The following is a 26,742-nucleotide window of genomic DNA, read 5'->3' as shown; positions in this document are numbered from 1 at the left end:
TGATTTATCTTCAAAATCTTCTAAGAATGCATATGACCTCTTACCCTTCCCTCGCATCTCTAATGTTGTCACAGGTACATGTCCGTGGGAGAATCCCTTGGTTCTCATAGTCTGCATTCGTTTGCAGAATTCTTACAGCAACACATTAATTCTCCTGAAGCTAGTTCCTGTTTGACCAGCAAGCGAAAGCCCTTGAAGCCTTTGAACATATTGAAGCCATTCAGTTTGAAGTTCATGGCTGCAGAGAAATCAGTAAAGAAGGGTGGCAGACAGCGTCGAGGGGGAACATCAAAAGATTTGCCTGATGACCTCGCAGAAATCTACAAAACGATCCTGAAGAGGATTATAATCAGCGCAAGACCCGAATCCAATGGATTCGACGCTATTGGGCTGAACAATGGTTCAAGTACAAGTTCGTGACCCAGGAGTACGCTGAGAAAAATGCGATCAAAAGTCCTTGGGGTGATATTCTCTATCGAGGCCTTCCCCCCAAGAACAAAGCTGAAGCAATTGCACAAGAATTCTATCCTTGTATGGTCCATGGACCACAGCCTGAAAATGCCGATCCATCATCATTGCTCTGGTGTCGTGACGACAATCTCTTAAAGCGCAACTTCCAGTATGCAAAGGCATCGGCAAAAGAGAACAAGAAGTCATGGGGATTAGACTTCAATCTTGGTCCCTCTGCTCCCCGTGATGATGGCACACGTGAAGAGGAAGAAAATAGAATCGTCCCCTTTTCAAACCTTGATGGCCTCATCTCATACATCTTGGTACAAGGTGCCAAAGTGGATCATTCTGATAATGATGCTGATTCTGATGAAGCCCCAGCTCCTCCAAGGCCGCAGAAGCCAAAGAAAATTAAGGCTTCAACATCAGTTGTTCCTCCAAAAGCTTCACGTGCGAAGCCACTGGCCACTGCACCTCCTGAAGACAGTGTGCAGTCTGAAGATCTATCACGCATCTCCAAGAAGATGGAGAAGAAAAATAAAATCATCAAGAGTACTGATTAGACATTGACTCCTGCTGCCATTCTGCGTGAAGAGCACATTGATCTGTCCAGCGATGATGATCTTGCAGATGATGCTCTTGAGCAACTGATCAAGAGCAAGGAAGAAGCAGAGATCTTCAACAATTTGCCTCTCTTTGATGGGGCAATCATCCATAACTTCATTGATGAGTGGTTTGACACACCAAATCTCAGCTTTGATGACTTGCAACTTCCAATTGGCCTCAGCGTCGCCTTCAATGGCGCCATTGCTTCTGAGCTAGCTATTGCTCAGTGCATCGTCGAACTGAAGCACAAGATTGACTTTGAAAAGGCTCGGTTCAAGAAGCATGTGGCCACGCTCAATGTGCAAGATGTCAAAAACTTCAAGATCATGTTGCACGAGCTCAAAGAAGCCTTTCACAAGAAGCGTGAAGAAGCTCGAGGCTCTAGGGAGCGCATGAAGAGTCTGGCTGACAAGTGTGTGCTTGCCTACAATGAGGCTGAGAAGCGCAAGGCTCTTGGTCGTCCTGGCATCGACCCCAGGATGGCTGCAAAGAAGAAGAAGAAATCGACTGTCCAATCTGCACCATCAAAGCAAGATGAACCTCGCATAGTCTTCCCGAGCATCATGACTGGCTCGAAGCCAAAGGTCATGTCAACCGCTTCAGAACAGAAGAAGACGAGGGCTGCAGAGGCTGAAGCCAGAAAAAGGAAAAACACTGAAGCCTCTGATGCTGCTCCCTCCAAGAAGAAGCGCAAGATCAAGAAGAATCGGGCTGCTCCCACATAGCCCCTTGTTGTTGAACCCATCTCTGTGGTTCGTCCTGCATCAGCAAACCAAGAACTACGTATGATTATTCATGAGCCTGCTTCCACAGAGGCTCATGAAGCTGAAGAGATTCCAGCAGTTGATCCCATCACTGTTGAAGACATTGGTCACCATAACAATGTTGAAGATGATGACGTTCTTCCTCAGATTGAACACAATGTGGTATCATCGCCTGTTCTCATGAGCAGCGAGATCATCAGCATTGGTCGTCCTTTGACGCCAATTGCTCAGGATGCATCATGGGCTGATCGCCCACAACAACAAAACTCCCCCAGTACTCCCCAACAACAACAAGTCACACCATCTGTGTAAGTTGAAGAGGATGAGGACATGCCTACACCATCTCCAAAGGCGTCGCTTGTATTACAAAGGCTTCACAAAGGACCAAGGCCTCAAGTCCCTCTTCCGAGCGTTCCAGAAGGAGAAGTGCACCACCAACCTGTTGCACGTCAAGTGTTTTCAGAAGCCACTCCAACTATGAATGTCTCCGTCTGAAGCCCAAGCTGCTGAAGACAAGCCGGCTGCATCAGCCAATGACGAACATCAAGAAGAACGTGTCCCCACTCCCCCCATAACTGAAGAAGTTGTTCCTGACGTGAACGTGTCTGTGCCAGACCCTCCAGCTCATCAAGTGGAGGTTGAAAATGTTGAGGCTGTCACCACTAACACGAATGAAGCCAATGACGTAGTCATGGCTGAAGCTTATGTGGAGCCTACACCAAGCAACATACCAGAAGTCAATGTTGCAACTGCTCCTGAAGCTTCTGTTATGCAGCCTGAAGCCACTATTGCTGCCACTGCTCCTGTTCCGCCACCAAGGCCCTATACAATTGAGCAAGCTTACAAACATGGCGAGCTAATTACAGTAAGATGGCCTGTACTGGTCCCTCCGCCTAATGTCTCTGGTCCTCAGTTTGACTATCACATTGAGCATAGGCCTCAGGTCCAGAAACCAAAGCCACGACCGCCAAGGTTTCCAGGTACTGCCACATCTGTCGGGTCCTTCAATGCAAATGGCTTCAAAAACCACAACACCTTGTTTGACAGCTCCAAGAACCCCTACACAAGGCCAAGAATATCATCTGATCGGTTCTGGAGTCATCAGCAACGAAGCTATTACTCCTGTGTTCTGTATGATCAAGGGCTCATTTTCCCTCATATGCGCCTTGACACTGAAGCCATTGCTGGACTGCCATGCGTAGAAGAAGCACTTGACTGCTTTCGTGATGCTGGTCTACTCAGCTTTGTGACAGACAAAGAACATTGGAATGAAGAACTATTGCTTCAATTCTATGCTACCCTCCACATTCGCGGCTACAACAGAGATACAAAGACATGGGTTCTCGAGTGGATGACAAGAAATGTTCATCATGAAGCCAAAGTTCTTGACATCATTGAGCTTACAGGCCTATCCACTCCCGAAGAACTGTATGAACCTGGTTGTCAAAACCACCGCAATGCACTAGAGAGCATCTTCCATAAGCCAGAACCAAACATGAGCCAGATGTTGAGCATGATGAAGCCATTGCCACATGACGCTGAATACCCAAAGGAGTTCTTTGTTGATGACCTTAAGTATCTATCGTGCACCATATATCACATCATCAGGCGGACTCTATGGCCGATCAAAGGACATTCATCAGGTGCAAAACTTGAAGGAGCCATGAAGACATCGGTCTTTTACATCCTCAATGGCATCAGCTTCAATGCACAAGATTTCTTTCTACGTCAACTGGCTGCATCTGGATCTGATCTGTTTGGCCTGAAATTTTATGCTCCATGGGCCATGCGCCTCATCAAGCTACACTCTACTGTCAACTATCAGCCCTCTGCTCGCAATCATGTGATCTTTCTACCAGAGGTTGATATGTCAGTTGAAGCCATATACCCTGAGCCTGCCAAGAAGCCTCTTTGTCTTCAAAATGCTGAACACCAAAGCTTCACTCAGCCTATGGAAGGAGTCCAAGCTGTAACTCGTGTCTATCCAATGGCTGGAAACACTCGTCTGCGTCATCATGCGCCAACTGAAGCTACTGAGAGCACAGTTGCTCAAAGGCCTAGGAAGCGCTCTCGTGTCCTAAATGACCGAGAACTTCTTGTGGCACTGCATCAGAAACAAGATAAGCATCACTTTTGGCTCAAGCGTCAAATGCAAAGCCTCTTAGTGGACGTAAATCGCATTCGAAATCTTGCCACCAAGAATGCATTTGTCACTCACGAAACTTGTCGGCGATCATGGAAGAGTTTGACCCTCCTCAGTGCTGAAGCAGGTCTTCAAGATGATGGCTTCACTGAAAGATTCAAGTTTGACTCCACTCCTCCACGGAATGCTGTCCTACGAAGAACTCCATCTCTTGAAGACTCTGACTATTCTTCCTCTGCGGCAACTGTGAATGCCAATGTGATCAATGATGAAGACGATGCTACTTCATCGCCCCCTACTTCTGCACGCATCAACACTGCACCAAGTTCGTCTGCACCGCCAAACAACAACGACAACCCTACTGCTTCACCTACTCCTCATGAGGACGAGTAGATGCTCTATGTCTTCAAACCTTTTTGGTCATTACTGACAAAAGGGGGAGAAGCATATGAGTTTCATAGTCTTCAAGCGGGTTCATATGGGCGGGTGCTTGTATTTTGCCTAGTGTTTACAACTCTTGCTTTTGATACATTTCGTTCTTTGAGTTGTAACACTTAAACTCGATGGTCGTCTGCTACTTATTTGCTCTTTCATGTACGATGATAACTTCCGCACTTAGATCATTCCACACTTAGATCATTCTGCAGACGTCCATTTTCCATTATGCATGTCATTTTTAAGTTATATCATTTCATGCATGATGAATTATCTTCATAAGTTGAAGAGGATCTCCAAAAGTACAACCTGCCATGTGCATTTGCACTCCAAAAGCAAATTACTTATATGCACATCTTTAGGGGGAGCCCTTGCCACTTATGAAGACAATACCCTATCCTTTACAATTTCACATACTTCCTTTCCGTTGAAAACTTCAACCAGTTTGTCATCAATCACCAAAAAGGGGGAGATTGTAAGTGCATCTAGTGCCACCCCTAGTTGGTTTTGGAGTATTGATGACAAAGTTGGTTGAGGGACTAATGCGTTTGTGAGAATTGCAGGATAACGCAGGTAGTGTCCCTCATTGATTCGGTTTACCTACCAGAGATGACCCCTAAAAATGTATGAAGACATTGAAGACAATGGTGGTGTGTGAAGATACTCACATTGAAGACTATGACATGAGAAGACATCGAGTGAAGACTATGGAGCGCGAAGAATGAGTTGTTTCGTTGTTTCCTTCTCTTCTTTGTTGAGTCATAGGAACCACCGTACTGTTAAGTGGGGTCCAAGTGAACAAAGTCAGAGTGACTGAAGTGATGCTCAACCCAAATCCTATGTTTTCGAGCGAAGACAATGAGAGCAAATCTTATCCAGAGTTGGATGAGTCAGCTTTGCTTGTAGCCCAAGTAAAGTTGTCGTGTGTGTTTGAAATCTGACCGTTGGAACACGTGTCAGTTCCTTAGTGACCCAGGGTCATTTCGGACATATCAGGTCGGGTTGCCTTGTGGCTATAAATAGCCCACCCCCTACACCATAAATTGGTGGCTGCTCAGAGTTAGTTTACGGCTTTTGTCGTTTTTAGAGCAACCCACCTCGAAGCCTTTGAGAGAGAAATCCTTGCGAGGACAAAGCCCAAACACCCAGTGCCAAAGAGTGTTAGGCATCACTGAAGTCTTTCTGTCTGTGTGACCTGAACACTTATTACACCTGAGGACTGTGTATCCTCCTACCGGTTAGGCGTCGCGTTCTGAGCATCCAAGAGTCATTGTGGATTGCTGGTGAACGAAGTCTGTGAAGGTTCGGAAGTCTACCTTGAAGACTTACCAGAGTGATTGGGCGAGGACTGTGTGTCCTTAGCTCAAGGGGAATAAGGTGAAGACGTGGTCTTCTGAGTTGAATCTCAGCCTCCCTAACCAGACGTACAGTTGTCACAGCAACTGGAACTGGTCCAACAAATCCTGTGTCTTCAACAAGTGACTGGTTCTATCCCTCCCTCCTTTACTTTGAGTTTGTCTTCGTGAAGTCATTGCTTATTTGTTTTATCTGTTTGACTTCATAGCTTGACTACTATCGTTGATTGGCTTCATACTATCTTCCATCCTGATCCTTACTACCTAGCTGCTATTAGTCTTTGTACGTTCAGTATTGCATACTTGACTATGGCTTGCTTGTTGTAGTTTATCTTCCGCTGCATATCAATTAGGTCATTTCTATTGTCTGTCTTCGAAACTTCCACGTTTTTAAGACTTTGATAAAAATCGCCTATTCACCCCCCCTCTAGTCGATAACTAGCACTTTCACCCATATACACAAGCAATATAATCAAGTCGGACGTAGGGTATTACCTCTTAGAGAGAGCCCGAAACTGGGTAAATATCATGTCGCACGTTCCTTGTTCCCCATCGATCCAAGATCCACATTCGGGACCCCCTACCCGAGATCCGCCGGTTTTGACACCGATATCTGGTACCTCGGTTTATATAGACACCAGGGTGCCTAGGGTTTACAAATAAGCCGGTTGAATCTGGGGGTAAATATGTCTTGGACTACCTAAAGATCTTGTACTATACACAAAGTCTTCGGATCATTCCTTTCTGTCATTCTTGGACCATACGAACGAGGCCCACCAGATGATGGGTTTAGGGGCTCCTCGGCCCAGCCCAAAGGACCAGTGCCCGATGTGCTGAGCAATGAGCACCCCCTAATCCAGGAGCGATCCGTCATTATTATTTTTCCTTTGGTGGATGTTGTGGTGGTACCAGAGGCATGTGACATGCATTGGTGTCAAGCTCAAAGATTTTTTTTTCTTAATTGCAATTTCTTTTCTTTCTGGCCGATGTTTCTTTGTGTAAAGGCTAACGTTCTACTGTCTTTTCAGTTTTGTCATATCAATGTTACATGACTTCTACTACTATTATGATCTTTATATGAGACACTTAGGCCTTCCACTATGTAGGCCAAAAGAGATGCCAAATTTATTTTTGCGCAATTTGGCACCGATGCCCTCCATAGCCCATGCGGTGCTATAAAAAATATTGTGGGAACCGGTGCAAGTGCTGGCACCGATGCCCACTTCCTGCATGACAATAAAATACATTAAACTGTGCACCGATGCCCACTTCCAGCGCAAAGGATCGAGGGGGAGGTTGGCTTGCTCGATTTCTTTATGTATGTGCGGATCCCGCTTTTCTACGGGCTGCAACCCAACGGTGTGAGGGCGGTGCCAAATTTTCTCCTGAGGGCATCGATGCCCAATCTACCATATTTTAATGCACCAGGCACAGGTCACATAGTGGAGGGCCTTATTACCATATTACCATGGAAAAAAGATAACAGCAGGTTCAGCGTAACAATTCAGTAGTACTGATTCACAAACTACCGCCATCTACAGTTGGCGCGCCGCCAAAATACGGCATGCCCCTCTGCCGCAGCTGCAAAGCCTCCTCCACCGTCGCCGCCCTCGCGTCGAACGCCCCCGTGTCACCGTCCTCCACCGGCAGGCCCTGTTTGAGCCGCCCGAGCCTGCGGGCGTGCAGCACCTGCGCCGCCACGACCGGCAGCCGCGCGGCCTCGTACTCGTCCAGAGCGCGTGGCGGCGGCGTCTCCCCCCACCTCCCGAGGCACTCCCCGAGCACGCGGGCGTCATGGACGGACATGTTGGTGCTCCGCAGCCCGTGCGGCGTGGTCGGGTGCGCCGCGTCGCCGACCAGTGCCACGCTGCCGCCCGCCCACGACAGCCGCGGCAGCGGGTCCGCGTCGTAGATCACGTTCACGAACGGTTCTGCCGTTTCCCTGATCAGCCGCGCCAGCTCCGGCGACCAGACGCGCTCGGCGTCCTCCTGCATCCCTGCCAGCGTGGCGTCGCTCACCTTCATCGTCACCGAGCTCCCCTGTTAATGAGTCACAGCCCGACCGATCACCCAGTCCGTCAGAGAAACACGTCATCACGGTTTAGCAACTGGACAAGCAGACAAGGGATCGCCATTACCGTGAGCTCTGGCTCTGGGCCGTTGATGTACCAGAGCCAGTTCAGTCTGTTCCCGGGCAACTCGTAGAGCACGGCGTGAGTCTTTTCGGCCAGATCGAAGTACAGGCAGCTGCCGAGCTCTGGGTACGCTCTTCGTATGCCGGTGATGATGTCGGAGCTTTCCTTCCCGGTGAAATCGAACACGCCACGCCATGCGCAGTACCCGGAGTACCTGCACATTGGCCGCAAGAACAAGAAATGGTGTCGTCCGTGATGAACTAATGTCCTAAAAGCGAGCTGATCAACTACTGAAAATATTCGATGTAATGTTCATATGTGAAATTGTTTGTTGCCTCCTAAATTGTTGTCTGGCCATAAGCGTCAAACAGATTTATAACTCACCTGAGCTTGAGGTCAGGGAGGAAGCGCCGGCGGATCGACGAAGTGCAGCCATCCGCTGCGACCAGCAAATCCCCAGCGACCTCCACCGTTTCACCGGTTCTGAGCACGCGAGCCGTCGCGACTACCCCGCCGCGTTTGCCACCATCGCCGTCCGTGTCCGAAACCTCGAACGAAAGGAACTGGTGGCCCCAGTGCACGGTCACCGCGGCCGGCGGAGCCTCGTGAAGCCGCCGGTGCAGCTCGCCCCAGTGCGCCGCGCGGAAGTTGAACCCCTCGTCCCTCGTCAGCGTCCGCGCCGCCTTCGTCTCGCTGTCCGTTGCCATGTTCTGCGGCAGCAGCAGGGGTACTCAACCTATGCCCACAAGGAAAACAAGGAAGAAGCCAAGCTGCGATAATAAAAAAAGCCAAGCTTGCGATTTACCGGGGAGGACGGACGGGCTTACCAGGTCGACGGCGAGCGGCAGCGTGGCCGCGTCGAGACCCCACCCGGGGATCCAGCGGGCGAGGGTCTCCATAGACTGCGCATCCAGGCCCAGCCCGGCGCCCGTGCCGCCTCCGGCCGCCGGGCCCGCCGCCTTCTCCAACACCACCGCCTTCCACCCCGCCCCCGCCGCCGCGTGCGCGCAGGCCAAGCCCGCTACGCTCCCTCCCACCACGACGGCCACCCGCTCACCCATCTCAGGAGCCATCGTTTCTCCCAACTCCGCGGGGGCTTCTTATCGCTCACTGCTATCTGTGCACGGCACCTGGCTACTAAAAGTCTTCCATCTTGGCCGGCCCGCGCGCGCCTCCACGCGTCCCGCGTCGCCGCCACACGCCCAGGATGGCGACGGCGCGCCACCGCGGCATGCCGCTGCGCGAATGCAACCTGCTCATCAGGACCCTCGCGAGGCGCAGCAGCTACGCCGATGTCATGGCGGTCTACTACGACCTCCGCGGGCGCGGCCTCGTGGCCGACAGCTTCACCTACCCGTTCGTGCTCAGGGCCATCGGTGCCCTCAAGCTACCGGTCGAGGGGCGCAAGGCGCACGCTGCGGCCCTGAAGACCGGTTTCCGGTGGGATGCCTACACCGCGAGCTCGCTCATGGACATGTACACGATGGTGGACCGCCCTGAAGTCGCGCGGAAGGTGTTCGATGAAATGCCGCAGAGGGCGCTGGTCGTGTGGAATATGATGATCAGGTGCTATGTCAGACGTGGCCGAAACAGAGAAGCGGTTGCTTTGGCTGAGGAGATGGAGAAGGGCGGTCTCACACCCGATAGGGTGACGTTGCTGACCGCACTCACCGCGTGCTCCAGAGCCGGTGATCTGAGCTTAGGAAGGAGAATTCATGCCTACATGGATGGAGTCACTGGGTTCAGCCTCCCAGTTGCGAATGCACTGCTGGACATGTACATGAAGAATGGCTGCTTGGAAGAGGCGGTGAAGCTGTTTGAAAAAATGCCGTCGAGGAACATCATTTCGTGGACTATACTTGTGTCGGGATATGCCTTTGCCGGACAAGTGGAGAAGGCGAGAGTACTCTTCCACCAGTGCACAGAGAAGGATCTAATTATGTGGACTTCTATGATCAACGCGTATGCACAACATGGATGCTTCGTGGAGGCATTGTCGTTGTTTCGAGACATGCAGATGCATCAAGTTGTGCCAGACAGGTTCACTGTTGTCACTCTCCTGACATGCTGTGCCAATCTTGGTGAATGGATCCACCAGTTTGCTCAAGGTAAGAAGATGAAGCCTGATGCAGTTCTTGGCACTGCGTTGATTGACATGTATGCCAAGTGTGGGCATGTAGAGAAGGCAGTGGAGGTCTTTGAACGAATGGAAGGCAGAGACACTACGGCCTGGACTGCCATTATCTGCGGCCTGGCCACAAATGGTCAGGCAGGTAGAGCCCTCGAATTGTTTGAGGATATGGAGAGAAGCAATGCTAAGCCTGACAGCGTTACCTTCATTGGGGTGCTGAGTGCATGTTGCCATGGTGGCTTGGTTGATGAAGGGCGGAAACAGTTTCGTGCCATGAAGGAGGTTTATCAGATACGACCAAGAGTTGAACATTATAGTTGCCTTGTCAATCTTTTAGGTCGTGCTGGTCAACTTGATGAAGCTGAGAAGTTGATTAACAATATACCAATTAACAAGGACGCTATGCCACTGTTTGGTGCACTCCTCACTGCTTGCAAGGTTCAAGGCAATGTCGAGATGAGTGAAAGGCTGACCAAACGAATAGGCAAGCAAGGCTACCAAATTCCTGATGTGGATTTGCTCATGTCTAATGTGTATGCAACTGCAAGTCGATGGGAGGACGCAGTAAGAGTAAGGAGCAAGATGGCACACCCCAGTGTCAAGAAAAATGCAGGGTGCAGCTTGATCGAGGTGAAGGGATTCTGAAAATGGCAGTTGGCACTTGGACATCTAGTGCTTCAACATAGGAATAGCTAAAACATCCATTAGTCTGAGTAATTTTTCCTTGTGATCCGTTGGTCTGAGTTCATCGCATTGATATTACCAGAAATATTATGATCAGTTTAGCTGTGGTGACTCAGTTCGTTAACAATTAAAAAGGTGCTCAAAATTCCACCTGGTTTTTGCCTCCTAAAGACCTCTGGACTAAAACTTTCAGAACAGAGGTATTCAGACCTCTGGAAACGATCACTACTTACTTTCAGGAACTGACACAGGTATGGTCCACAGTTTACTTAGTGGAGCTGGTTTCTTCCTATTGATTCGTTTGCGAGCCACCTCTTCTATCTGTTAGTATTAATTTGTTTGAACTTTTTTCAGCGATACTTGTCAAATTATTGTTTATTAACTCCAACAATGAAACGATATACATTTCTGGAAACGAAGAAATGCAGGTTAGTTACCAAGCCATTAGTATCTTTCACCTATTTTCTGTTGCAGGTGAATATACCTATGGGCTAATATGTGCCTTGACACGAGTGATAATGTATCAAATTCTAGTGTCGCCATTTGTAATCTTATGATGAGACAGTATGACATTGGTCGTTTAATCGACTAGCTGCTGATAGATTTCAGCCTGAACTGACCAGCATTATCTTCAGCAGGTTGTTCAGGAGATCACATAAGTTGCCTGCCTCCCAACATCTTAAAACTATCTCTTGTAAGTTCATCCGCGAGTTACAGAATGCTAGTTCAGGTTGTTCAGCAGGTTATTAAGAATTATGTTTACCATACGAGGCAAAATTCAAGGCTTGTAGCTGGTGATGATATATCAGCTTCTGGTTGTATTTGCATTTTGGTTGCTTTGTTCATTTCATAATTTTGGTAGTACTTATGTGGAAGAAAATCAGAATGACACACTATAAACTGATAAGTTTTCTTTTTCATGAAGGTAACCTGCTACTACTGCTTATTAACTTCATTTTGTATGGATATTTCAATGACAGGTACTCCCTCCGGTCCGGTGTGTTAGAGCAAGTACAGTAAGCTTATATAAGCAGGCTATAAGATTTAAAATATTACTTCCTCCGTTCCTAAATATAAATCTTTGTATAGTTTTCAATATGGACTACATACGGAGCATCTATATACATCCGTATGTGGTTCATAGTGGAATCTCTACAATGACTTATATTTAGGAACGGAGGGAGTATTTTTTTGCTGACATGGAGGAAAGAGAAGAGGAGCCGGCTACAGAATAAGAGCCGGTTGTAGCATGTGCTCCTAGGCACTATGTGAGAGTGAAAAGTGGGCCATGTATTAATAAAGTAGCATATTTTTATATCTAATTATTATACTTACCGTCTATAAGCTTGGCTATAAATGACATGGCAACATCATATAGCCATCAGCTGTACTAGCAATATCTATTTGTTCAAATAAGGCCTATTAGCATTTAATTGGCCTAATTAATTCTGTGAGCTGGCCCTTTCTCTCCCCAATATTAACTCCTAGCTGCACACATCCCCTCTCTCGTTATTGTGCATGCAACGGTTTGACCAATGCATGCACGTTTTCTTTTCTTTTTTGAACTTGATGTATGCATGTCTAATTAATTTAAGGGCCTGATTGGAGGAAACAATGCCCAATCCTCTTCTACCTTGGTCATGGTGCTTGAGCTATGAGCCCTACACACCGGACCAGAGGGAGTAACTTTCATTATGACACAAATAAAGAAAGTCATGAAGTAGTGCAAGCTCAATCTTACATCTATACTTGTTGGTTATGCTCTACTCCCTCCGTCCCAAAATAAGTGTCTCAGATTTGTACTAACTTTAGTAAAAATTTGTATTAAGGTTGAGACACTTATTTTGGGACGGAGAGAGTATGAAGATGTTTAGTTTTGTTGTCAAGGGAAAGCATCAGAGCAATTATATCAGATGCACTGGTCAGAAGCATCCAAGTCTGCTGGTGAATTACATTACTGCTCAGGAACTGGATAACATCTGGCCCAAGCAAGAACTACTATTATACATGCTTTCACAGTACTTTACAGAGGTAGTCGAGAGATTGTTCAGGGTCCAAAATGCAGAAATGATCTTCTTCTCTTCCTTTCCGGGAGAAAGCTAACCTAACATCTACTGCTAAATTCTACAGTGTTAGGCACATAACTGTGAGTAGTTAAAACTAGCCCCTTTGTCAACAGTAGAACATCACCCTCTTCACCTTCTCTTTCACAGCGGGCAAAGGCTTCACGGAGGTACCATTCGTGCCACTGGAGCTCTTCGACGTGTGGTTCTCCGACAGCTCCGGCTCCATGTAGAACCGCGCCCGGAACGCGGCCAGATGCGCGTAATATGCAGGTGGGACTGTTGGAGCAGCAAAGACAAAGACACCACGGATCAGATTTGTGACATAGGTATGTGAACTCACGATGTTTGTAAATAAACAAAGCTGGAGAATGTTTCAGCTAGTACAGAAGAACATACCGACGGAAACAGAGCGCGTGCACCGTGCGTAACTGCAAAATCAGCATAAAATTTTCAGATCAGACAGTTCTTAGAAGATCCAAGTGTGAAGAGCAAGAGACAAAACATAGGCATGCCGTACGTGTAGCAAAGGTTGTTTGTCAACGTCTGCATTTCGTCTGCTGAGAAGTTGTTCTCATCCCAGAGGACATGGTAGTGAGCTGGCCTACTTGTTCCCTGGTGAGAGAACTCACACATCAGTCATTTCGTCAATCACAAGAGGGTGGAGAATCTGGGGTAAATATTCCCATACTTCTAGTACAGCACTTTTGCAGGTACAGTACAAGCTTTTCCCAAAAGAAGTGGAAGTTTTATGTGTTTGTACATTCACATGGTCTAAATTTTTGGCATACTATCAGTTAGTTTATTCTTTTTACCATGTCTCCTCTGCTAGGTGCCTAAGCGCAGTGAGAGCTTTGTTGAAAAGAGAATACCAAGTCTATTCAAATGCTTGACCACAAAGGCACGGGACCAGAGCAACGACAAATTCAGTGTATGTCAGCCTTCAGCAAGGACCAGTACAATATTCTTACCTGGATTCCAGCGTGACTACAGAGGTAGAAATCAAACTCCGTTGGGTGGCATATCTTCGAATCAACAACAGTTCCTGTAATTTTTCCCAAGCAATTAGTCATTGTATTACCAAGACAATGGAAATACATATTACATACAGACATACAATATCTTATACACACAAAACAAAAATAGTGTCCTACAATGAGCACGCCCAAATTTCCTTTCTGACAAATATTTAGCTTACTCAGTTGTGCTTCAATAGTTTCAACAAACTGTGGTTATGAATGCATATCATGAAAAGTTTGTTCTCCCTCCGATCCATATTAATTGTCGCTGATTTAAAAAACTATCTACTAAATCAGTGACAATTAATATGGATCAGAGGGGTATTACATAAAATCAGTTAAAATACCAAAAAGTTCACAACACATTAGTTGACCTATAGTGTGCAGTACATCCCATAGCTTAAAACATATGGATGTCATGAATAGATGATTACCAGGCAAAATATTTCCACTTTTGTCCATACTACTTCTGTCTTTGTGATTGTTTGCAAACAGTCTTGTATGGTGACGCTTTTGAACCACCACAAACGTTACAGGAGGTTGGTAATTTGGTTCTAGGGATGCACAAGCCTAGAAGAAAGCATTTGTTAGACAAGTCTGCTGAAATAGTTAGAAGATCTACATAAGAAAATACAAGTGTATACCTACCTTACGGATAGCATCCAACTCATAAAGGAGAACTTGGTAGAACTGGCCTTCACTAACGCCATCCCTGGATGAAAGATAGTCTTAATTAATAAAGTTACCAGATAAGCTAGTTTAATTGCCACATAAAAAAGCCTTGAAAATGTTTTTTACTCTGCTTGACAAAAGATGCCAAACCTAAACATTTTTGTGTTTGACTATCTATTATCTTTTTTTTTTGAAACGGAGACTATCTATTACTCCCTCCGTCCGGGAATACTTGTCATCAAAATGGATGAAAAGAGATGTATCTAAAACTAAAATACGTCTAGATACATCCCTTTTATTTATTTTGATGACAAATATTTTCGGACGGAGGGAGTATCTTTTAACTTTTGTACTAGCTTACCGATAGAAAATTATTCTCTGTGGTTTCTGTCCCGTGGCCTTCCTGAAGGATATTAAGAGTTCCCTGCACAGCAAAATAAATATATCATGTATCTGATTAAAAAAGTTATTTTACTAGTTTTCAAAAAGTGTTTCTTGATAAATACCTGACCATGCCTCCTGTTACTGTGCCTCTCTGAGGGTCATGCCATGTCTTGTAAAGGTCCTGAATGAGCTCTTGTCGGTGTGCCTGTGCACACACCAATCCAGCATATTTTGTAACTTCCGGCCAGTCTTGAGAAGCCACAACCTGCAAGCAGCTAATTAGAAAAGGGCAATGCATAGTGATGTGGAATAAGCAGAGCAAGTCTCCAAGACTTACTGCGGCAATGGATGGACTAGAGTCCTCCCCGGTTTCAGGATGAGTTACATCTGCGCCAAATATAATAGTTGGTATGTCACTGACCAACGGAATCCTCCAACTTAGCGCATCCACGAGCACGGTGTTCCTTCCTCCCATCTGAATTTAATCACATCAAGATGTAATAAATTAGCGTGGTAGCAAATTACTACTCCCTCCGTCCCATAATATAAGAACGTTCTTATATTATGGGACGTTCTTATATTATGGGACGGAGGGAGTAGATTATTGGTCTACAGTACATTAGATGTAAAATAAGGTGATAAAGTAAATAAGTACCTTAACATTGATTTTAAGCGAGACATTTGCCAAATACTGCTTGCTGATCTTAAAAACATGTTTCGTTAAGCAACATTGAGATATTAATCCCAAATCGGTTTCACAGATACGTTTGATGTCACCTGCAAAAATAGAGTTATGATTTAACAAAATATAAGAGAATTCAGAAGAAAAGAAAATACACAGAGTAATTAGCATGATTGGCACTTACCATATAAAGCTCCATTATTGTCTGGTAGGATGGCCAAAAGAAGCTCAAGTTCTTTACCCTTGAGTTTGTGTAGTGCTACATTATACACATGCTTTAGTGCCTTCGCTACTTGATCTGGTCTAGCTGAATATATTGGAAGCACAGGTTCACTGTTGAATTCCTGCAATAACAGCGGAGATCAAACTAAACAACATGGTACGCATGAAAATTTACAAAGGCCTCTCGGCTGTGTCAAAAATTATCAGAAATGAGGGTTACACTACCATGCCCGAAATTTGACACATTTGTGCCAACTCTTGGCAGAATCCGCGTGCAGTTGTTTCTTGAACACTCCTCGAGAAGTTTATACAAGCCCAGTGGCTTACCTTGCCCCCGTTGATCACTTTCTGAAAAAGGTGAGTTTATTTTATTTGTAAACAAAGTGTGATCAGCACCATGATAAATAGGACATGAGGCGTGCAACTGCTGCAAAAATAGAACCTAACCTTGTTCACCATGTTCCATTGACCAACCTGTGGCAGGCACTCCTTTTCCTTTCCAGCATCATGATATTTCAGCTGTAATGCACAAAAAACCATGCCCCGCATTATTAGCAAAGAGTGTCAGCTAACTATAGACAAGAATAACACTGCACAATCATAATTCTACCCAAGGTGCAGGAAGGACGCGCGCTTCAACGGATGTTAGCTTCTCACTTATGTTGATCCCAAATTCCTTTGCGTAAGGATCTTGGTCATATCCGTTTTGATGAACTGTCTGAAAACAAATTCATTTAGCAACCTGAGCTGATTTAACAACAGTGTTGATCAACAAAATTCTTCCATTAAAGAAAAACCCTAGTAGCATGCATTGCATGGGAAGTTTGGACCACAGGCAAATAAAAACAAACACTTGAGGATAGGACAATTAATGAGCTTGAGCATGCTGCATGCATGTCCAGCAATGCACAGGACTTGTTCAACGAGACCATCAGTTTTGTTGGAACAAAACCCTAGCGCATAACATGTAAATGTATAGGCATGTATTCATACGATTAGGAGAAAACTCTGGACCTGTAGAATATCCATTTCCTTTTCTCTAGGCCTTTGGCATGTAACCTTTAGCAGTGATGTGATCTGCTTTTCGTTCAACCTCTTTGTGTATCTCTGACCCTCAACAATCTTGCAGGCCTGGTAAGAAAAGTCACAAGAACACAATCAATCTATTTAACACTGATACTAGCATTACAATTTGTACCGAGGAAGTAAAAATACATTGCAATATACAAATTGGCCGGGTAACTGTACTTGTGATTTGCTGAGCTTACCTCCATTGGTAGATAGTTTGCCTTCTTTTGGTTGCCAACCATAAGGCAAGGAAGATGTGATTGCTGAATAGTAAACCCATACATTTCCTTGAAATACTCTACGACAGACTTCATATTCATTTGATCGTCGATTGGGAAGCTGTCAAAAGAAGCAAAATCAACCACAGTTGGGCACATTTTTAGCAATCAGGCTCCCATGTATATACATTTAGGCTCACTCTAATTACTGCTTAGATCCAATCAATGTATAGAAGTACGCAGTTTGAGTTTTAGGGTAGGCTTAGATTACGAATCAAGAGGGCGTGCTATTAGCCTTTGTGCTTGCTGAAAAGCTTAGTGCCAAACAATGGTAGTACATCAGAGCAACGGAATGAAGTAGAATCTAAACTTACATGAGTTCATGAGTTGGTTGTGCTGTCACCCCCGAAATGCGGTACTTCCGCCTTACATTTTCCCGGTGAGTAACTTCGACTTTGACGCCCCGCAACGCTTTCTTGATCTGCTTGGCATTTAGGAAAATTTCTTCGTTAGGCAATGCGGCACAATCAAAAGGACATGAATGAACCAGCTAATAGCCTGTAACCAATAGCAAGCAAATAGCAGCTGGTACATGGCCGCTGCAGTAGTATGCCAGATTCCTTTGTTCCCCACAGCGACAATTTACCTTAATTCTGTTTGCATCCGACAATGGCCTTGACATGACATCCTTCCCTAGTATCTGGGCCACGAAGTCGATCACCGGCAGCGCCTCGATGAACGCGGTGGACGACATGTCTGGCATCAACGTCAATCACCATGTAAGCAAGCAGCAAGCACAGGACAAGGGCAGGAGATCACATGCATGAGGCCACCAGATATTCGAGCATCTCATCTCACCGATGTTGAGCGACAGCCCCATCTGTGTCGGCCGGAGGCTCTGGTAGAACCCGCACCACGACTGCAGGCCGTCGCCGAGCCGCTGCGGCCTCCTTATGTCCGGCGAGTAGAACGACCGCCCTATCGCCACGTACCTGGCATTGCACAGGAGGCACCATCAGCTCAGCTCCATCCAATCCAACAAGCTTGAATGAAGGTGCAATGGGTGATGCGTGCCGTTCTAATTTGAATGCAGGCGGCGGTTGAGTGAATACCTCTGGCTGGCGAGCTCCCGGAGGACGATGTCGAGGACCTGGACGGCCTCCTGCGGCGCGTCGGCCTGCCGGCCGGCGATGAACTGCCGGAGGTGGTGGAGGTCGGCGCGCGCGGCGAACTTGATGGCGACCCTGTACTCCCTCTCGCTGCAGCAACGTCGTCGGCCAGGCCAACAGTAAGACATGAGCCGCCATCAAGGAGGAGGGCGTGGGACAAGAAATGTCAAATGCTGGTGCGTACCGTGGGGGGACGCCGGTGCCGCTGTCTTCGTCGGTGAGGCGCACGACGAACTCGCGCGCGTCGAACGGGAGGGCGCCCGCGGTGTAGAGGCTCTTGCGGCCGTCGTAGGCCGGGAGGCGCATTCCGAGGTCGGACTCCCGGTAGAGGCGCACCAGCTCGGCGATGATGGCCCGGTTCACGCACCGGGAGGTCACCTCCGGCGTGATCTTGACCTGCAAAGACACCATTTTTTTTTGTTATGTCGATCGACTGTGCTATTCCTCGAGGAGTAGTGCTCTTGAAGCGGGAACGGCGGAGGAGCACTTACGTCGTACTGGGTGAGGTCCTTGTCGGGAATCTCGGCGAGGAAGTGGTTGGCCTTGACGACGCAGCGCGCGCCCACGGTCCCGAACCCGGGCCGGCGGCAGAAGGACAGCCCCTTGCTGGGCACGGGCGGCCCAATGACGGCGCGCGTGGCCGCCTCCACGGGCGCCGCCGCAGGCCCTGGCGCCGGCCGCGGCCCCTCCGCGGGCCTGGCGCGCCCGCGCCCGCCGCGCCGCTTCCCGGCGCACCTCTTACCTCCCTCGAGCGGCGGCGGCTGTGGCGCCTCCGCCTTGGGCTGCGCGACGCTGCTCTGCAGCGGCTGCTTCCTCCCTCCTCCCCTGGGCTGCTGGTGGCGGCGCGGCTGCGGCGGCGGCGGCGGAGGCGGCGTCATCTCCAGGACCTCCAGCATGTGAGCGGCTGGCGACGAGTTGGTTACCCGACAAGGCGGTCGCTGGCAGGACCGGACCGGGCGGCCCCCTGCGCGCTGCCTGCACGGCGCCTTATAATGTTACCACAGCAGCGATCAGCGGCAAGGTGGCGGAGCCAAAGCAAAGCAAAGCAAGAAGGAGAAGCCAGGCACTGTAAAACCGAAGACGGCCAAAGGAGGGAGCGGGGTAAGGTAAACTGAAGAGAGAGGATGGGTTGGTTAATGGGGGCGCGCGGGACAGAAAGGCATTAGAACCGGCACGGCACTGATGCAGCCACAGCAGCAGGTTTGACCTCTTGTGGCCGCAGTCGCAGGCAGGCAGGGTGGGGGTTCCGTGATAAATACATCCGCTGCGGTGCGGCGCACGGCGCTCCAATTAATCCTCCCTCTCTCCGGGATTTACCAAAGGTGGCAGGCGTCGTAGAAAACAAAACAAACGGTAGGATCGGTATGGGCCGTGACGGATGGATTAAGTAAGTATAGTGGGGAGATGAGCTTCTTCTGATGGATGGTGTTATCGAAGGGAGGGAGGTCGGGTGATGGGAATTTTCATTGAAAAGTGCATCGCATGTTCGTGCGCCTGGCCGCTAGTGCGTTGTACTCCACTAGTATTATTATTGTCCATCACCACAGGCAGCACGTCGTATATTGTTTCTTTAAAAAAAGAAAAAAGGGGCTACTAGTTTGTTTCTTTATCATACAGATCCTTCAAGAGGAGAGCATGTGTGCTTCATGGTTTTTTTCTAGATTGCGTGTGCTACAAGATGCTGTGGTGCGCGATTGTGCAAAACTGCCTGACTATGGCATTTTTTGTACTCCTGGATGTGTGTGTTTTTGCGGGGGGGTGTGTTTCTTTCTTGAACGCAGCTTTCAGGTGGGTTTTTCTAGACAAAACTTCCAGAGAACATTGTCAAATACCAAATTGACACCTTTTCTTTCACATCATGTCGAAGTCATGCTACTTGATGGATGAAATTCCTGTACGAACGTTGGGTTAGCAGCGCTTGAACTCATGCTAGCGGTGATGGTCCCGTGACTAGTACCGTAAACCTGACGCTAGGATGCGCCTATTACAAAGCACCGGCAAAACGTCCTCCAACAGCCTCGGTGGCCGCGCGGACGCTTTGGCAGCGTGCCACCCGACAGCAGCAAGGAAGGCGCTCCGCCCCGCTGTTGCAGAATAGAAACCTCAATCCTCCTCATGGCCCAAACGCATTCTATATTCAGTTCTTCATCTTTGGCACACGCCGCACGGCCCGAAACACTGGCGCACGGCAGCGCCAGCCAAGCCGGAGAATGAGCGCAAAGCTTCGAGCGCCCAGCCACCGCGCCCACGGTCACGGAACGGAACAAAACAGCAAGGCCCCCCCACGTAGAGTACAAGAAGAAGATGGCGTCCCGGCTGGGCCGGTTGGCGTCGTGGGCGCAGCGCGCGGCGCGGTCACGGCGGCGACGGCGCGCTGGCCGAGGCGGTGTTCCTGTTCCGCTCCCAGGGAGACAAAGCGGAGCGTTCGACCAGAGAGAGGCTACAGGCGCGACGAGGCAGCGGGAGCAGCGGCCGCGGCACGAGGGCGACGCCACGGGAGGACCGGCACAGTCCCTCCCGCCTGCGCGCGGCACGCACCAACTAGCCCATTGCCCACCCACCCACCGTACCGCACCAGCCTGCCTGCCTGCCGTTGCCACTGCCGCTGTGCGTGAGTGGGGTTAATGCCTGTGCGCGCATGGCATGGCATGGCATGGCAGCGGGTGAATCGCACAGAAGTACCACAATTGGGGCATTGAAAACAGATTGGTATCAAGTTTGGTAATTTTTACATGTCAGTACCAAGTCTGGGCTAGCCGTTACAAAAAGGTCTAAATCATGTATAAACATGTATTGACGGTGTATCTGACCGGCGGGACCCACTTGTCAGCTTCCGGCGTGGCATTTTTTTTGCAGAAACACCCCCCGGCCGCAGAATACTAGCCGGTCCTAAGCGCAGCGAAGCGGGCCCAGGCGGCGCCAGCTCGCCGATAGCGGCTCGGCGCGGCCCCGACAAGCTCCTCCGGCGGGAGCCCTGCGGTGGCGCTAGCTCGGCCCGGCTCGCCGGTAGTGACTCGGCGCAACTCCCCTACCGGACTCCCTCGGCAGAGGCGGAGCGGCGGCGCGAGTGCGGCTTCCTACGGCGGCATGCTTTCGGCTGGGACGAGGGGACGCGAAGCGACGCGGGTTCAGCGCAGCCTGCCGGTGGCAACCCGGTGCAGCTCCTCAGCCGAGCTTCTCCAGCAGGAGCCCCGCGGTGGCGCGGGCGCGCTGGGGCATCGTGGTTAACGGGAAAAAGGCGACGCGGTGCAGGGGCTCCGGCGTCGAGGGACAAAGGGGATAGACAGATCCGAGGCTCTCCAACGCGTATCGGCGCGTCGGGCAGGAGCTACGGGAGGCCATCCATGGTGGCTTGGCATCGGGCTCCTGTCCAAAGGGAGTGGGCAAGAGAGAGAGAGAGAGAGCTCTCGGTGAGAGATAGAAGAAAGAATGGAAGGAGGAAGAGAAGAAGAGAGGCAGGGTGCGGGGACGGCCTGGTTCAGGTGGTCGGTGGTGGTGCTCCGGTGGCCGACCGGCGGCAAGGCGAGGAGGAGGCTGGGCTCGAGGGGGCTCCTCCCCTCGATCCAGATCGGGCGCCGCCGCGCTTGAGGAGGAAGGAGGTGCAGGGGGGGTTTCTGCAAAAAAATTGCCACATCAGCAGCTAACAGGCGGGCCCCGCCGGTCAGATACACCGTCAATACGCGTTTATACACGATTTAGACCTTTTTGTAACGGCTAGCCCCAGACTTGGTACTGACATGTAAAAATTATCAAACTTGGTACCAATCTGTTTCTAATGCCCCAATTGTGGTATTTGTGTACAATTTACTCCATGGCAGCGGCTGCGTGCTGGTATTGCTCCTGCTGCTGTCCGTGCAGAGTTCAGGGCCAAAGTCTCTGCGGCATGCATGGCCTCCCTCGCTATCTCGTTGCGGCGTTTTGTTTTGTTTTGGGTCCGCCGCCCGCCTCCTCCATTACTTGCTAAAAAGGCGCCATCATCATGCCTTGGTAGGGCATATGCATGCACTACGGCGGCCGTAGGGAGGATTAGATCAGATCAGATCCCCTGCCCGTCGTCTCCACGATGGATTCGGATTATGGATGCATGGGCGGAAACGAGTTGGCATCAAGCCATTAGGGGCTCGTACGGGACGAGCGGCGACATGGCGGCAACTTGATGGATGTGCGTTTGGAACATCGGAATGTCTCGTGTAAATCGTTGTAGTAGTACGTGATTAAATAAGATCAGACATCATCATCATCATCTTGCCCTAGCCCTACCTCCATCTCGTAATAGTAGTGTATTATCCTAATCGAGGTCTAATACTGAAGCGTCCGTGCCAGATTCCTCATCCCTGTCCCGCACCTCTCGGCGCGCGGCAGACTAGTCGTCTCCCTCCTCCTAGTACTCGAGAGGCATGTTCTGGTCAATAAAGCTGTACTGTGTCGCACGGAGAGATGCCGGCATGGCGCAAGGCTGAAACGCACAACAGAAACAGGTGGTGATCGCGCCCATAATCTGCGTGGTGCGGCGCCAGATTGTGCGGCGTGGGGACAGCAGCACGCAGGGCAGGACCATGCCGCGCCACGCCTCTTCCCCGGCCGCAGCACAGCCGAGAGCGACGCCCACTACGGCACGGGCATGGCGTGCCCCGAGTTCGTCGCGTCGCTCGATCGATCGAAACTCGAAAGAGGAGTTGACCAACGGGCGGGAGGAGATACGTACGATATCCTGCCGCGGCTGATGGAGAGGGCTATCATGGCAGCGTTGAAGCTAGAAAAGGGCCATGATGCTCAGCCCTGCATCTGCATGCATGCATAGTACTGTACATGCTTTCCTTTCCCATCCGAGAGAAAGATTTTTGGGCGAGGAGAGCAAAAAATCGCACGTGAAGGGACGGGCGCGGGTGGCACTGTGTAACCGGAAGCGCCGTATGCCAGCCGCTGGTATTATCACGAGAATGGAGATGGGCTCGATCGGTTCAAAACCGAGGCAAAATGCACGCGGACGGGGAGAAGTAGTACCAGCGCGCGACAGACAGACAGACCACACGGTGGCGTCTCAATCTCCGGCGTCTTTTGCCCTGCGCGTGGACGAGACAGCGACGCGGCGTGCGAGCCGCACCGGAGCCCAGCGTCGGGGGCTCGACCGGAGAGGCCATGCCATGCCACCACCGAGCACGGGAAAAGGCAGCAGATGGAAGCGAGACAGACAGCCCATGCGCTGCGTGCGCGCGCTCCCGGGGTCGCCGTCCGGGGCCCCGTCGGCGTGCGCGCTTGGCCGCTCACGCGCCCACGCGGGGCGCGTACGGGCGTAACGCTACAGACTAGGGAAGCTGGCGGCACGCGCGCTTGTATAGCACCGCACGCGGGATGGTAGGTGCTGGTCCCGATCGAGACGGGGATGGAAGGAGCCATGCACGCGCGCGCGTGGAGTGGGGGGAATGGAAAACATGGTCCGGTTTTATCTTTTTGTCCCTCTTTTTTGGAGCAATGGTTTCTTTCACTGGTAGGAGTAGTAGACTACTTCTACTCCTCTTCTTTTGCTGCGGGAATATAGCTCGTTTTGTGACTACGAAGAACATATAATTGTTGCATGTCACCCAGAGAAATTGGATGAACATGCCATCGATTTTTTTTGTTGAATGTCTGTATACTGCAGCGGTTGAATTCTACTCCTTTTTTAACAAAGTGACATCTAGCCCCTACACTAGATGGTTAACCAAATACAAAAGTACAACAGTAAATCTCTGCGAATCTCCACATAAAAGACGTAAATATTGTAACAATTGTCCTACCATTAGCACAGTCCCCCAAAGAATGTAGAGATTAATAGCGTTTCAAAAGATAAATACATCATTGCAGAGATTAAATAATATTATATTATTACTACTTCTATCTTTTTTTAGGGTGTTACTACTTCCATCTAAAACCCTAAAAATCATGTATCTAGGATTTTTCTGAGCTTTCGAACTAGATTTCAGGCTGAAAAGACCCAAACTCTGCTTAGATACCATGTTTTTGGGACAGACCCACCCAGCAAGCGTCACATTTTGATATTCCACAGGGAAACGTAGTTATGTCGTGTATTATGTAGATATCAAATAGGGGATACGGTCTTAAGACATATAGCACAATGCAGGTTTCATGAAAATTTCCGTTTCAAAAAAAAAGTTTCATGAAACCCATAACTAACCTAAAGTACATGTGTACATATTTGTTAAAATGCAAGTGCATGGTTTCTTCTTTTAAAAGTTTCAGCCACGTATTTTGTTCAATTTTGTCCGCAGCCAGTTTTGCCACTTATTATTATTTGATTTATTTATGTCCAAATGTTGTATTTGTTACAATTATCCTTTGGCGGCGGAACACAAAAGTGACTAGTAAAAACTTCCAAAATTTGCAGCCACTCCCATCTATAGTATGCACTCATCCATTTCACCAAATTTCTGAAAAAAAATATTGCGTAGGAATCGTGTCTCGAAGTACTCTATTATTTTCGGCAGGGGTGTTTTGGCTCCCGGGCTTAGATGAGCCAGGGAGTGAATAAAAAAATGTTATAAATATTAAATAAATTCAAAAAAATGTTTTTTGTCAAAAAAGATGAGTGAGTGTGTGATGTGTGACAAATTTCAGAGCATTTGGATGTCGTAGTAGCTCTCAGCAAAAAAGACAAATTTGGAGCATGTGAAAAAGTTTACTCTTTGTGCATTGTTCAGACCTGATTTTTTTTTTTGCTGAGAGCACGCACCTCTCACAATGAAATAGCATTCATGAAAAAAAATGGATTTTTCTATTTTTTTTTATTTACTGTTCAGTCGGGTGCAGAAGCCCCGGTTTAGAATTGGCTATTTGATTATGTTTCCCTTTTTTCATGAAGTGTCTCTGAATATGGACGGACGGCCGAGTTATGAACACTTTTGGTGCAACGCCCCGTTTTGGGTAAAAAGGTACTCCTACGTACACAAAGTTTGCACGCATACAAGTGGGAGGCGTGTAGCAGCGGCGCGCACGCGCACGAGCCCGGCAGAGCGGGCACGCGCATGCATGTTCAAGCCAAGCAGCAGCGCATCCCAGCACAGCACGCCACAGTTGGTGACGCACGCGGTGGGGCCGCCAGCCGCGCCGCGCCTGCCTGCCGCGGCCGTACGGGCAGCACGCCGCGTGCACGTAAAATCTAGCCGTCACGTCGGTCGCCCGGCGGGGCGCCACCGCCACCGCGCCCTCCCTGCCGGAGCGAGGAGCGCGAGGTGAGGTGATCGGATCGAACGTACGCAGCGCGCCGGTGAGGTGACACCGGCCGGCGTCCTCCCTACAGACGGATGGATGGATGGACGCGCGACGTGCAGGCGGGCAGGCAACCGGTGGCAGTAGTAGGATCGATGATTGATAGGGCTACTCGCTGGCTGGGTCACTCTACAGAGCTCCACTCGGTAGCAGCAGCTGGCTGCCCTATCTAGGAGTATCTTTTTTACCCTGGTCGATGGGTGAAAGGCAAAGAAAAGGGGTGGGTGCAAATGCTCTGCTTGTGCAAAGAGGCTTTTGGCACGGACCCATGAAAGTTATTTTTTTACCGCTGTCGTGGATAAAAGTGAGACAAAAGAGACTTGCTTGCTTTAAGACTAAATTTCTTTTCTAAACGGAGATAGTAGGTGCCTGTATTCATCTATGCTGTTGCCCCAGCATATGTGTGCTGTTTTTAGCACCAAAATAAAAGTTTTTTGTTTACTGCTCATAATACCGTTTCACTGTGCTGCTTTTAGCAGCAAAATGAAAGTTTTTTGTTTACTGTTCATAATACCGCTTCACTCTCTGGGACGGGGATGAAATGCACTCACGCGAGTTTGTAAACTGAAAAAAAGTGGTACTCCCTCCGTTCCAAAATATAGCGCGCCCACGCTTTTCGAGGTTTAACTTTGACCATAAATTTAACCCACGAGACCGACTGCGGCGGGATCAAAAATTATATAATTAAAAACTTTTTTTTGAATATGAATTCATTGGTATAATTTTTTCGCCCGCCGCAGTCGGTCTTGTTGATTAAATTAATGGTCAAAGTTGAAGCACGGAAACCGAGGACGCGCTATATTTTGGAACGGAGGGAGTAGTATAGTGCTAGTAGAACAAATTATGAGAGATAGGGTGTCCACTCATTAGCCTACGTGGTGTCCACTCACTAGTCGGCCACATGTAACTTGCCAGGCTCAAAAATCATTTTCGTCGATGGTGCAGTACTGTACCAATCTATCATGGCAGGACAGGTAGATGAACACGGAGTACTATACTGCTTTCATGGAAGGGAAAAGGACTAAAGAATCAGTTTAGGGCGCCCTATCGCGGAGGCAGGAAGGGGCGTCCAGAGGCCGGAGAAGACGACGGGCAGCAAGCCTACAAGCGACGCAATCATGAGCTGTTCTACCCAAGTTTGAAGAAGGGGTCGCATGCATGCATGCATCCATTTAATGGCCGGCAGAGCAGGGAGAGAGAGAGAGAGCAGGCAGAAGAGACGCGCGAGCTTACTACACGGCCGTGATGTGTGACTGGGATCTCCACAGTGTAGAGA

The 26,742-nt window shown here is 49.1% G+C and overlaps 3 protein-coding genes across 5 annotated transcripts in view; 1 reads left to right on the top strand and 2 right to left on the bottom strand.

Moving 5' to 3' along the window:
• Nucleotides 1–7,193: 7,193 nt before the first annotated feature.
• Nucleotides 7,194–9,255, bottom strand: LOC123157487 (aurachin C monooxygenase/isomerase). 2 transcript variants are annotated; one of them, XM_044575782.1, is made up of 4 exons: nt 8,716–9,255; nt 8,273–8,598; nt 7,892–8,102; nt 7,194–7,793 (listed from the first exon to the last, which is right to left on the bottom strand). In XM_044575782.1, the coding sequence occupies exons 1-4, from the start codon at nt 8,959–8,961 to the stop codon at nt 7,272–7,274; spliced, it is 1,305 nt and encodes a 434-aa protein (XP_044431717.1). In that variant the 5' UTR covers nt 8,962–9,255; the 3' UTR covers nt 7,194–7,271. The 2 variants fall into 2 exon arrangements, with proteins under 2 accessions (XP_044431717.1, XP_044431718.1); XM_044575783.1 differs by having other exon boundaries at nt 8,273–8,624; nt 8,716–8,980.
• On the top strand, nt 9,096–10,908 carry LOC123157486 (pentatricopeptide repeat-containing protein At1g31430). The gene has a single exon (XM_044575781.1). It carries the CDS (start codon nt 9,096–9,098, stop codon nt 10,662–10,664), a length of 1,569 nt encoding a protein of 522 aa, XP_044431716.1. The 3' UTR covers nt 10,665–10,908.
• A 1,722-nt stretch (nt 10,909–12,630) lies between these two features.
• Nucleotides 12,631–26,742, bottom strand: part of LOC123157485 (protein argonaute PNH1) — a 15,128-nt gene continuing 1,016 nt past the window's right edge. Inside the window, exons 2-23 of one of the 2 annotated variants that reach the window (XM_044575780.1) lie at nt 18,692–19,175; nt 18,385–18,596; nt 18,144–18,290; nt 17,890–18,023; nt 17,678–17,787; nt 17,406–17,512; nt 17,014–17,152; nt 16,760–16,876; nt 16,356–16,463; nt 16,193–16,264; nt 15,971–16,093; nt 15,708–15,867; nt 15,497–15,618; nt 15,179–15,316; nt 14,964–15,106; nt 14,819–14,881; nt 14,434–14,497; nt 14,220–14,355; nt 13,738–13,811; nt 13,287–13,381; nt 13,166–13,197; nt 12,631–13,045 (exon numbers count right to left, since the gene is read on the bottom strand). In XM_044575780.1, coding sequence (XP_044431715.1) covers nt 12,876–13,045; nt 13,166–13,197; nt 13,287–13,381; nt 13,738–13,811; nt 14,220–14,355; nt 14,434–14,497; nt 14,819–14,881; nt 14,964–15,106; nt 15,179–15,316; nt 15,497–15,618; nt 15,708–15,867; nt 15,971–16,093; nt 16,193–16,264; nt 16,356–16,463; nt 16,760–16,876; nt 17,014–17,152; nt 17,406–17,512; nt 17,678–17,787; nt 17,890–18,023; nt 18,144–18,290; nt 18,385–18,596; nt 18,692–19,096 — 2,871 coding nt within the window. In that variant the 5' untranslated portion in view covers nt 19,097–19,175 and the 3' untranslated portion in view covers nt 12,631–12,875. Of the gene's footprint in view, nt 13,046–13,165; nt 13,198–13,286; nt 13,382–13,737; nt 13,812–14,219; nt 14,356–14,433; nt 14,498–14,818; nt 14,882–14,963; nt 15,107–15,178; nt 15,317–15,496; nt 15,619–15,707; nt 15,868–15,970; nt 16,094–16,192; nt 16,265–16,355; nt 16,464–16,759; nt 16,877–17,013; nt 17,153–17,405; nt 17,513–17,677; nt 17,788–17,889; nt 18,024–18,143; nt 18,291–18,384; nt 18,597–18,691; nt 19,639–26,742 lie in introns of those variants that run through there. The other variant, XM_044575779.1, reaches the window with a different exon arrangement.

The sequence above is a fragment of the Triticum aestivum genome, chromosome 7B (genome assembly GCF_018294505.1).
Source record: "Triticum aestivum cultivar Chinese Spring chromosome 7B, IWGSC CS RefSeq v2.1, whole genome shotgun sequence".
Classification (NCBI taxonomy): Eukaryota; Viridiplantae; Streptophyta; class Magnoliopsida; order Poales; family Poaceae; genus Triticum; species Triticum aestivum.
This window is presented reverse-complemented; position numbering and strand designations above follow the sequence as displayed.

Coding starts and splice junctions, on each gene's coding strand:
- LOC123157487 (XM_044575782.1), bottom strand. CDS start 8,961: ATGGCTCCTGAGATGGGTGAGCGGGTGGCCGTCGTGGTGGGAGGGAGC. Junction 8,599..8,715: donor TGCCGCTCGCCGTCGACCTG/GTAAGCCCGTCC, acceptor CTGCTGCCGCAG/AACATGGCAACGGACAGCGA. Junction 7,794..7,891: donor GCCCAGAGCCAGAGCTCACG/GTAATGGCGATC, acceptor ACTCATTAACAG/GGGAGCTCGGTGACGATGAA.
- LOC123157486 (XM_044575781.1), top strand. CDS start 9,096: ATGGCGACGGCGCGCCACCGCGGCATGCCGCTGCGCGAATGCAACCTG.